A 12,287-nucleotide genomic window follows, 5' to 3' on the forward strand; every position below is an offset into this window, starting at 1 on the left:
CATTCCTATTCACTCTCATCATTCCCTTAGTACCGAAAGTTCTAGCCAGAGGAATTAGGCAAGAGAAAGAAATAAAAGGTATCCAAATAGGGAAAGAAGAAGTCAAATTCTCTCTTTGCTGACAATGTGATTCTATACCTAGAGAATCCTGAAGACTTCCCGAAATTTCAATTAATTCTATTGTGAAAGTGCTTTTCTCTTTCCAAATTAGGATTTACATATTTTGATGACTGTTTACTTTTCACATTAAATAAAACATATTTATGTTTATGTTCAAATATAGACACAGAAACTGTATTTATGATATATATCATGGAATAAATAGGAGGCCTAAATATTAGTGGCTTCATTTTCAATAATATATTCTTATTGCCAGAATGATTACAGATTAAAAATTCATAAAAGTTAATGACCTGTTTTGTATCAATTGGGAATTTACTTCTTGATTTTGATAATGTGGGTTAACATGATACACTGACTGGAGTTGTTTAAGCTTATCATCGACATATAAGAACCACTTTTCCTCGCCTGCCACTTATTTATTTTCTACAAATAATGGTAAAAGAGGAAACTAGATATTTTAGAAACACCAGAAAAATATTAACATTGATTCAAACTGAAGAAAATTTCTCAGGTACTGTTAACAACCCGCAAAGCAGTAAAGCCTCAAAGGATTGATTATTACATACATGTTTCCAACTCACAATGTTATTGGCCTTTTTCAATGAAAACTGTTAGTAAGTACATACTTATTGGAACCTTAAACTGAAGATTTTTCAGGATCTTCCAGATGCAGATGACCCTTACACGGCAAAGGTTAACCTGAAATTTTCTGATTAGCAGATGATGGTGTGAAGTGTACTTTCTCATGCCAAGACAACAGACCAAGATTAACTTTTTGTATCTCTGTTCTCCTTTTTTTTTGCCTTATTGCTAAAATTTTTTATCATCTTAATTTGATATATCTTAGTGGTTGCCTAAGGGTTTCTAAATGCATTTAAACATGTTTTAACTGTAATCACAGCCTAATCTCATAATGTGTTTCTCTGCTATTTAAAGCAAAATAATACCTGGATAGGGCTGGGGCTGGGGGGCATGTGTGACCACAGCTGTGTGACCACAGCTACTCCTCTGAATGCTGGATTTGTCATCCCCCAAACAATTATTAACTCTTCCTTCAAATATTCAAGAAGACAACTTTTTTTCCTCAAGTTCCTTTTGGTATCATACTTTCCTCACGTCACTGACCTCAATCGTTAATATTTTAAATATTAGACCGGACCTAGAGTCAACACAATACATAAGCTAAATTTATTTCATCATTTGCAGTATATTCAAGGTCAGTAGGGGTAGTGACAAATATTGGGACAATTTTTATTACAGTAGTGAGTATTTTGATGTAATCTCTAGTCTGTTTTACATGTTCGACGTCATTCCAAAGATAATTTCCTCCTTTTGAAAAAAATAAAAAATTGTTCCAATCTTGTGGTAGTAAATGATACAATGACAATGATGTTTGTGTTCTAAAGGCGGACTTCTGCGTACCTGACACACATAAATCTCTCTTGCAACAAAGGAGTAATGCCTACAGATTTTCAAATATTTAAAACCTATAGCCTTCTGGTGAACTGTATTTTCCCGAGAAGAACATCTAGATGGACTTCCAAAATGAGTAGGTATGGGTTAGTCAGGAAGTTCCTGGAAAGGGAGCAAACTCCCTCTTCCTGTTCACTGTCTCAGACTGCTCCTCCCATAGTCAGAAAAACACTAACCATTTTCTTCTTAGCTAGCCAAGGAGATATTTGGCACACTTAAGACCTTCTGTAGTACCCATGTGAATACCACCTTTTAGGTGAAACAGTGTCGTTAAGCTAAAGGAAAGTCTCCTGGATCTCAAAAATAAACTGAAACGGAATTTGATTATGTTTTTATGTGGCCTGAGTTTGGTGATCTAGGTCTCTGGTTCCATAGCCTACTACATAAACTACGAATCATTGACTTGCTGGTCATAGTCTGTATGGCATTTGTTCAGTACAATACAAGACCAATCTGAAGTCTTAAAAACTACTGCATAGTCATTGTCATATTATGTTATTCAATAGATTATCATTTAACAAAAGAAACATGCAGGACTACAGGCTGTTTTCTGAGCAACCTTCTATCAGTACAATTCTCACAATGGTTAACTGGAATGCACAAATTAATGTGTTGAAGGCTGTTCTCAACTGCTTTTGGCCAAAAGGGGACAATGAAAGATTAAAAAAATAAATCCACCAGAATTTAGTACATGTTGTCCCCTGTTGAACATAAACAAAGCCTGAAGAATATGAACAATACAGACAGGCCATTCCGTGACAAAGTCTGGAAGAAGATTGAGAGAAAGCCAATCAGAATTATTCTTCTTGCTAACATGGGTAACTGCTTTTGCTTTACCAATGTTAATTCTAGCCCACTTTTGTTCTCACATTTCCTAGATTTAAAAAATATTGATATACAATTCCAAATTACCCATATTGCTTGACCACATCCAAACTGGAATCCTCTCAAACTTCCAAGATCTCTCCTTAAAGTTATCAAGCACAACAAGCTCACATCATGTAAGAATCCCCTCCCAACTCTTTTGAGTTACCCAGGGGCTCTTTTGGAATGCTTTCTTGCTTGCTGTAGCAGGATTAATAAACCTAAGTTTTGAGTATAGATATATTTCCTGTTGTCTTAAGTAAGTGAGTTCTAATAACTTCCAACAGAGGAGATAGTCTTCATAGTTGTTTAATTTTTCTTTCCTTAATATGCAAACAGCAGCTTTTTATAATTAATTTTTGATACAAAATTTTCCATAGAAACGGCTTACTTAGTCAACATGAGAACCATGAGAAGATGAAAAATATTCTCTCACTGGGAGCAGTGGTTCACGTCTATAATCCCAGCACTTTGGGAGGCCAAGGCAGGTGGATCACTTGAGGTCAGGAGTTCAAGACCAGCCTGGCCAACATGGTGAAATCTGTCTCTACTAAAAATACAAAAATTAGCTGGGTGTGGTGGCGGGCACCTGTAATCCCAGCTACGCAGGAGGCTGAGGCACGAGGATGGCCTGAACCTGGGAGGTAGAGTTTGCAGTGAGCAGAGATTGCGCCACTACACTCCAACCTGGGCAATAGAGGGATACTCAGTCTCAAAAAAAAAAAAAAAAAAAAAAATTATCTCATGTTATAGACACGTGGCACCTTTTTGCTTCAGCCCAGTGGAAAAAAGGGTCTAGAATTAAGATGAATCTATAAAATGATAATTACTTCAGTGTCCAAAATATCATTATTTAACATATGCATACTTTCCTCTTCACTCCCATAGTATCTTTTATACTATATCACTGAAAATGCCATATTTTGTTATTACATTATTTCCTCTCTTTCTAGATCATGGGTTTCCTAAAGTCTGACACTGGGCCTTAGTCACCTGTGAAATTATGTTATTGTCTGGAATATAGTTGATCCTCAAGAAATATTTCTGAACAGATGTTCAACGATAAGAAAAAATAAGTGAAGAGTATTTCTAAAGTTTCTGCATAGGGTTTTTCTCTTCAAGAAGAAGATTAGAAATTTCCAGGCATGAGTAGAAGGAGGAATGGGGAGTTATTGCTTAGTGGTTACGGAGTTTCTGTTTGAGGTGATAAAAAGTCTTGGACATAATGGTAATAGTCACACAAGATTGTAAATGCAATTGATGTCACAAATCATATACTTAAAAATGATTAAAATAACAAAGTTTATGTTATATATATTTTACTATAACATAATAAAAGAAACTGTGGTCTCTGTTTATAGGATCCTATTTATCAAACACCACATTACAAACTAAGTTAACTGTGGGTGGGATCAATCTCAGACTCTTAAAAAAAAAGAAACTTAGATACTGAAGTTGAAAAGTAGAATGAATGCCTTAAAAGATCAAGAGTTTCTGGTAATAAACAACATATGATGAAAAATTGATGCTGGAGAATATTATTGCGTTATATAGGAGAATAGACTGGTTACTCGCATTTATTTTTTCCAAGTCGGGGAGCATCAATTCTTGTGGAAGGTAAGCCTGTGCTAAAAACATGGCAGCCAGTTGTTTGGGAAAGGTTTACTGTCATCCAGTCTGGATAGCATTAACAGGAAACTCAATGTCCTAGGCACCATTGTATATCCAAAGTGCTATAGACTAATGGAGGAAACAAAAGGTTAGATCAAGTTCACAGTGCCTCTCAGAATAATTTACATGATAAGTCCATCACACTTAAAATGCCAGGAAAAATGCAAAGGTCATTAGTCAGGAGGTGACTATATTAGCTACAAAGTGACATTTTTATTATTATTTTATTTTAAGATAGGGTCTCACTCTGTTCCCTGTGCTGGAATGTAGTAGCACAAACATGGCTCACTGCAGCCTCAACCTCCTAGGCTCAAGTGATCCCCCACCTCAGCCTCCCGAGTAGCTAGGACTACAGACACATGATACCACGCCTGGCTAAATTTTTAATTTTTTGCGGAGACAGGGTCTAGCCATGTTGCCCAGGCTAGTCTTGAATTCCTAAGCTCAAGCAATCCTCCCACCTTGACCTCTCAAAATGCTAGGATTACAGATAGAAGCCACCACATCTGGCCAAAAGTAACATATTTTGGACTACTTCCTTGAGAAACTAGTATGATGGGGTTCCCATGGAATTATGTGTTTTCAGACTTCTCCCCCTGTAGTCCTCCTCATGTATCGTCAACCTAATCCTGGGTGTTGAGTTCTCACAGCAATCTCTGGCCTAGGCTGAAACTCTCACTGAAGACTCTCCTGGTCTAAGAAAATGCTGGCAATAATTAATTCATTGTGTGTGTGTGTGTGTGTGTGTGTGTGTGTGTGTGTGTGTGTTCTCAATTCCTCAACTCTAGCATATGAGATTTCAGTACTTGGAGGGAATAACTCTCCTTGCCTTTTACTTTCAAGTGAACTACATTGCCTTTCCCTGGAAATATTCAAGACCTATAGGCCCATTTACAGGTCACAGGATAATTTTATAGAAAAATGATATTCTACATATTTAGCAGGTATAGATGGGTTCTCACAAATACTTCAAAAACTCTCCAATAATAGATGATACTGGTGTGCTAGAATTAGCAGAAGCAGAAACCTCTAGTCCAAGGATAAGAGGTGCTAAAGAAAGTAAAAGATTAATTACAACTTTTTCCATTAATCCTCTGTGCATGTAGAGAGTATAGTTACCTCCTCCTCATAAAAAAAGCCAAATAGTCTCAGGCGAATCTGTCTGGTGTTGATGCCTTAGACCAGGGAGTTGAGAACAGAAGGCACAAGGAGATAGAGATTTGCAAGTACGGTGTGGACATGAGGGGGTACTTGGTGGCCAAAACGGTGAGTGAAAAAGGAAAAAAAAAAAAAAGGCAGGAATACAGAAAATAAGAATCACACAAATGTGGGCTCTGCAAGTACTAAATGCTCAGAGCTGAGCATCCTTAGAGGGCAGGTGCAGCACAGTCAGCAGGATCAGGAGGCAAGAGGTGGCAATGAGGACCACATCCATGCCAGTGAGTGAAAGTGCCACAGTGAGACCATAAATGGTGTTGGGCTTGATGCTGGCACAGGCAAGCTTGGCTATGCCCGTGTGCTCACAGTAGGTGTGGGGAATGATGCGATCTCCACAGAAGGGTAAGCTTTCAATGAAGATGACAAAGGGGAAAACAAAGAGAAGACCATGAATCACACATGCTACACCAACCTTCCCAATCATGGTGGCATTGAGGATGGATGCATAATGAAGTGGACAGCAGATGGCCACATAGCGATCAAAAGCCATGGCCAACAGAACAGCTGACTCTGTGGCAAAGACTCCATGAACAAAAAACATCTGGGTGAGGCAGCCATAGTAGGAAATCATGGGAGACCTAAGTCAGATGATTGTTAGCAGTTTGGGCAATGTAGATGAACAAAGTACCAGGTCAGTGATGGAAAGCAGGCACAGGAAAAGGTACACTGGCTCGTGCAAAGTTCTGTCTGTTACAATGATGTAGAGGACAGTACTATTTCCCATCAGAGCAAGGACATACATGGAGCAGAAGGGGATGACAATCCAAACATGTTGGTCTTGCATCCCTGGGATTCCAAGCAGAATAAATGTTGAAGGGTTGAGGGCAGTGTCATTGGGGATAGATGCAGAGAACATAATAATGCAGAGAACAGAGGCCTTATCTTCCTAAAAGTGGTTAAAAAATAACGTCATCCTAGAAGCCATTTCTTCCTCTTAATTATTCATTCAATTTCTTGCCTTTCTTCATTCCCACCAATTTTACTCAAATTCATGCCCTCCTCACTTCTTGTCTCTGTTATTAAAATAACTTTGTCACTAATATGTTCACTTCCAGGATTTCCGTCTTCTAGCGAAGCCTCTGCATTGTTGCCAAAATATTCTATCATGTGACTATAACCAACTGTAATATAAATATGATCTCTCTACATGTATGTTGTGCAAACTATCTTACATTAACCTCCTCTGTTCTACCCTCCACCACTTTCTATCATGTTCTGAGCTCTGAGACATTGACCTCTATGGACTACATGAACAGGTTCCCTTGCCTTCTCACTTCTGGCTGAATTTGGCAATAGAAAACACCAACAAGAGATAGGAGGGAGGAAGAAAACAGTCAGATGTTTATTCCTTCAGTATTCTCCAAGAAAGCTGTTGCAAGCTTATGTCATCCCTATCTAAGTCTTCTCTGGCTCTGGTTCTCTCTCTCAATCATATCTTCCTCTTGTGTCTTTAATCCAATGGTTGTAATAGTGACTACTGCTACTTACCTAGGGAATGTCACAAGCACTTGTGGTTTTCTTACATATAACCACACCTTTGTAAATGGTTTCTGTATTACATTCTCCTCAAATTATTTCAGTGTGTAATCTGTCTCTTGCTGGGGGTCTGATACAATTGCTCTTGCTAACTAGTATTTTTTAGCACCACATTTCACCATATATTTCATGTTCCAATTATATATACATCATGAAGTGTCTAAAAACATGCTTTCTTACACCAGTATTCATTTTTATTTGGTGTTTTTTCTGCATAGAAGTGCTGTTTTCATTTGGTCACCTGGATAGTTCCTAACAGTCTTTCAAAAACCAGCTGAATACATTTTTCTCTATGAAGTCCTTCTATAATGCCTTCTCCTATGAAGAGTGAACAGTGCGTCTTCAGCGTGTCTCCCTTTGGAAATATAAAATTGTTTAATAAGTATGTATATATCTCTCTTCCCATTACACTGTGAAATTTCTGAGTCTCATTTTTTGTTCTCTGTATTCAACATCTATGCCTTATATACATTAGGCCAACAAATAACATTTAATAAATAATTAATAAAAGATTAAATGCAGTAATTAAATTTCTTTTCTTTTTTTTCTGGAGACCAAGTCTTGCTCTGTCGTCTAGAGTTCAGTGGTGTGATCTTGGCTTACTGCAACTTCTGCCTCCCAGGTTGAAGCAAGTCTCGTGCCTCAGTCTCTGGAATAGCTGGAACTACAAGCACACACCACCATGCTCCGCTAATTTTTGTATTTTTAGTAGAGAAGGGGTTTCACCATATTGGCCAGGCTGGTAATAATTGAATTTCTTAACAGACTTGGGTAAGTGACCATGTTTGCAAAATAGTGTTCCCTCTTGGGAGCCTTCCTTATGAATCAGACAAGATCTTCCCTTGCTGGATCTGTGATTCCTCCCATGTTCTTTTCATTCTGTATGTTCTAATAGGTGCTCCTTATCACCTCTGATTCAGTACTTAACCTAATCTGTATAACACATTTATACAGATTTATAACCTAATCTGTATAATATCTGCTTTTTTAATTAATCCAATGAATTAATTTGATTATAAAACATACCTGTCTTAGTCTGCTTTCCCAGCTTTAGAATATAATACTTTAGGGTAATGATACTTTGGGACCGGTAAGTCCAATAGCCACACAGTGTGTGCTGCAGGAAATACTTAAGAAGATAAAGCATGCCATGGGAAGGAAAGAAGAAAAGGAGAGACTGGGGACTTACAGGTGACTTAAATCAGGGAGTTTCTCAGAGTGCCTGCTCTGTGGTTTGAGGTTATGCCAATAGAAAGAAAAATAAGAAAATGGGAAAGAAAAATAAGAAAAAAAATCTGGACTCCTGTAGGTGAAGTCAGAACCATCATTCTTACCTTGTTGCAGTCCAGTCAAAGATTCTTGTTTCTAGAAGGGATATTAATGTTAACTTCATCCAGTCATTCTCACCTAAAAAGAATTTTAGAATGTGGAAGAACCTAAGATAGGATTAAAGAGTTCTATAATAATTATAAAGAATATCCTTATTTTAGGGAACAACAGACACTGGGACTTGCTTGAGGGTGAAGAGTGGAAGGAGGGAGAGAAGTAGAAAAAATAAGTATTGGGCACCAGGCTTAGTACTAGAGTGAGGAAATAATCTGTACAGCAAACCCCTGAGACACAAGCTTACCTATATAACAAAACTGTGCATGTACCCCTGAAGCTAAAATTGAAAAATTTTAAGAAAAGAATATTTTTCTTTTAATCTCCTGCTCAATTGAATATAGTGAAAATAAATTCATATAGCATTTCAACTCATATAGTATTTATTCATATGAATAAATTCATATAGAATTATAATTTTTGTTTTAGTAACTGTAGTAAGCATTTCTCGTATACTACTGCAAGTTTATACTAACTTTATATTAATGGTCACTGTAAATTGTACAGGTAATAACATTATTACAAGTTTTAATTACTTATAAAGTTATTTCATTTACTTTAACTTGATACATCCTCAAAAATTTTTAAAAAATATGAATGCTTTTGGTTTCTGGCAATATCTAAGTTTTTTATATTTTCTTTTTATTTATTTGTTTTTTATTTATTTTACTTTATTGATAAACCAATGGAACATAATATTGTCACCTAGTTGGGAAGTAAATTACAAAGCATATGTAGTTCACTAATTATATGGTGTTGACTCCCAAATATAGTATCTTCTGAAAAGTGATTACATGGAAGTTGCTTATACATCTCTAATGACAGGGAATCATTTAGTGATGTATAAGTCTGCCTTTTTGAGGCAGCCATTCTCAACTTCAGACTTTCTGAGCTTAAGAATGCTTTTCTTTTTATTGAGTCAATGTCTATAACCACAACCCACATTAAACACTATGATTTCTCTTCATTGTCTTAAGCTTCCAATTGTATGTTCTTTTGAAGGCTGCTTTTTCCTTTCATTTACTTGTCAAAATATTTTTGACAAAGAAATATTATTATGTGCCAGTTATTCTTCTAGGTGTTTGAAATACACATTGAAGAGTAAGAACATACATATTCAATGATCTATTAAGTTTATAGTCTAATAAGAAGACAAAATTAATCAAATAATTCCCAATACATGCATAAAATGCCAGTATATGCTATGATGAAGAGTTACATGAGACAGTTTCTACTTAGGTCAGGTTTCCCTGAGAAAATGAAATTCATCTCTAAATCTGAATCTTCCTCAAATGCTTCAAATATCTTTTGTATGACTTGACTCCTGAAGCTCTCCTTCTATAGTCTAGTCTGAAGAATACGAGATCAGCGCCTATGTTCAGACCTCCTAGGTTCAAAATATTGCTCTATTACATTAACTTGCTAACTGTATTACTTTGAGCAATTTCCTTATTCCCCATAGTTCTCAATTTCCTATTATAGAATTCAGACAATACTTGATAGAGTTTAATGGAGATTTAATTGAGAAAAAGCATGTGAAGCGTATAATACAGTCTCTGTAACTTCATAAGCACTAACTAAAATATTCGCTGTTATTTCTCATGATTTTGAAATCTCTGAGTCCCTTTCTCTAACTATGTACTCACCTCTCAAAAGAGGAAACTGCTTTTAGTTCCTCAAGTTGAAAAACACATAGGCTTGGGTCCATAATACAAAGGTGAAGACAGTGTGGTTTCAGTCTCTTCTAAGTCAAATGCTCTCTTCAAAGATCCAAGACTGGCCCTCAGCTGAATGAGGTGCATTCTCACAGGATATGAAATGAGATGGCTCCCCAGTAATCCCAATCACACCAATATAATACTACATTGATGTCCACTCATTAATTTCCTGTGAGGTCAAGGAACTATTGTGACATTGTGAGGTTCTTCAACACAAAAGGAGCCAGTGTGTTCTATGCTGCCATTAAGAGCAGAGTAAGGATGAAGGAATGCTTATCTAATTAAAGGAAGAAGTTCTGTTAGTGTGCTTAATAAGACAGTCACCTGACTTTGCCCTGGATAGAAACAGACCTAGGAATGCTGCAGCAAGGACGTCTAGCTTAGCAGTCATCAAAAGTTTCTGCACACAAAATTCCAGGATTACTTACGTGGAGGAAATGAGATTCGGGGGATACCAGGTATGCTCAGAAACTGAGAAGACAAGAAATCAGACAGATACATTTTTGGAAAACACTACTAAGGTCCTATCTGTTCAGGTATAAAGTTACTAACAAATACATATAACTTCACTTCTGCCTGGCTAGCCTGACAGATACAAGTGAGATTAAGATGCAACTATTGTGCTTCACTACAGTAACCATTTTATTATTTATATGTATCTTATAACATCATGTTTTATACCTTAAACATAGGCATAAAAATTATTTTAAAAAAAACAAATTCAGACTCCATCATTGTTTTAAGAAAGTCTGCTCCAGAGATCTGACTGGCTTGCCTTGAGCCCATAATGAAACAGCAAGAGACTAAAATCTCTAACTGCAAGAAGAGGGATTCAAGCTCAAAGTAAAGGATTTATTAATGATAATTTGGTACACATTAAGTCTACTCAAATACCTGAGTAGCCAGGAATGGTGGCTCATGCCTGTAATCTCACCACTTTGGGAGGCTGTGGCAGTCGGATCACCTGAGGTCAGGAGTTTGAGACCAGCCTGGCCAACATGGTGAAACCCCGTCTCTATTAAAAATACAAAAAAATTAACCAGGCGTGGCAGCCCACGCTTGTTGTAAGTCCCAGCTACTCAGGAGGCTGAGGCAGGAGAATCACGGGAACCCCGGAGGTAGAGGTTGCAGTGAGCCAAGATCGTGCCACTGCACTCTAGCCTGGGTGACAGAGCAAGACGCCATCTCAAAAAAAAAAAAAAAAAACCTGAGAAATTCAAGGAACTACAGTTTCTATAATGGAACCAGGGGAAAGTTTGGATGATCTCCAGAGTAGCCAAATACATCAGAACATCTGGATTGTCAATTTTCTCTTTACCTACCTCTGCTCCTGGCTTCACAGAACAGTTCTCAGCCTTATTTTCCGCCTACCTCATCCATATAATGCTCACCCCAGACTCATTAGGCAGCAGTCATGGAGAAGACTGGACCGAACACAAGAGCATAGTTCCTGAGTCTGAGGTCTTCTTTTTGCATTTACTCCCACTCTGGGAAGGTTTTTTTGGTCAAGAGAGGCTGTGGCATGGCTCAGAGCATCGATGGTCCAAACTGCTAAAAACAGTGGTTAATTTGCAAATAAGATCTCTGGGAAGACACATCAGTCATGTCAGGGTCTTCTTTTAAAGGCTAGACTTTTTTAAGGCAGGAGAAGCGGTCACCATGGTCTTGCACCAAGGGGTTAATAGCTGCCTAACCTTTAGACAAAATTTGTAACCAAACTGTGCCAGATTCTTGGGGACAGCAATTCAGGGAGAAGGAAGGAAACACGGAAGAATAGTGTTGGAAGACATATATCTTGGATTAGAATTCCCACAGCTTCTGTTGTTGTTGTTGTTGTTGTTGTTGTTGTTGTTGTTGCCTAATCCAGTATCACATGTTGCCTATTATCATAAAAAAGCATCACTGTGTCTAATCTGAATTCCTCCAGGTTGATCTTGAGCCTGATTCTTTATTTCACTTTAACATTCCTGTGTGTTTACTAGGGTAAGTCATTGTCTTTTTTTCTTCATCTAATTATACCAGATGATAAGCCACTTAATCAAAAGTACTGCTAGTTACAGTTTAGTGTGAGGATACATGCTTTTCCCATAATCCACTGAGGAAATGATATATTGGCAGTTGTTGATATACAAGTCAGGAGATTAAAGAAAAGATCCACAATGGAGATACATATTTGCTAATCATCATTATAATGACAATATCTAAATGAGATTAAAAGAAAATGAATACCTACAAGAGCACTGGGACTAAACGCTAACATTAGAGGTCATATGATTAAGAAGAACAAGTTAAGGACACAAA

The 12,287-nt window shown here is 37.2% G+C and overlaps 1 protein-coding gene across 1 annotated transcript; it reads right to left on the minus strand.

Annotated features, from left to right (window-relative positions):
- Positions 1 to 5,482: 5,482 nt before the first annotated feature.
- On the minus strand, positions 5,483 to 5,920 carry LOC111540730 (olfactory receptor 52D1-like). Its single transcript, XM_023209165.1, has one exon. The coding sequence runs from the start codon at positions 5,918 to 5,920 to the stop codon at positions 5,483 to 5,485; it is 438 nt and encodes a 145-aa protein (XP_023064933.1).
- Between the last annotated feature and the right edge of the window lie 6,367 nt (positions 5,921 to 12,287).

Source organism: Piliocolobus tephrosceles, chromosome 13 (assembly GCF_002776525.5).
Source record: "Piliocolobus tephrosceles isolate RC106 chromosome 13, ASM277652v3, whole genome shotgun sequence".
Lineage (NCBI taxonomy): Eukaryota > Metazoa > Chordata > Mammalia > Primates > Cercopithecidae > Piliocolobus > Piliocolobus tephrosceles.

Coding starts and splice junctions, on each gene's coding strand:
- LOC111540730 (XM_023209165.1), bottom strand. CDS start 5,920: ATGATTTCCTACTATGGCTGCCTCACCCAGATGTTTTTTGTTCATGGA.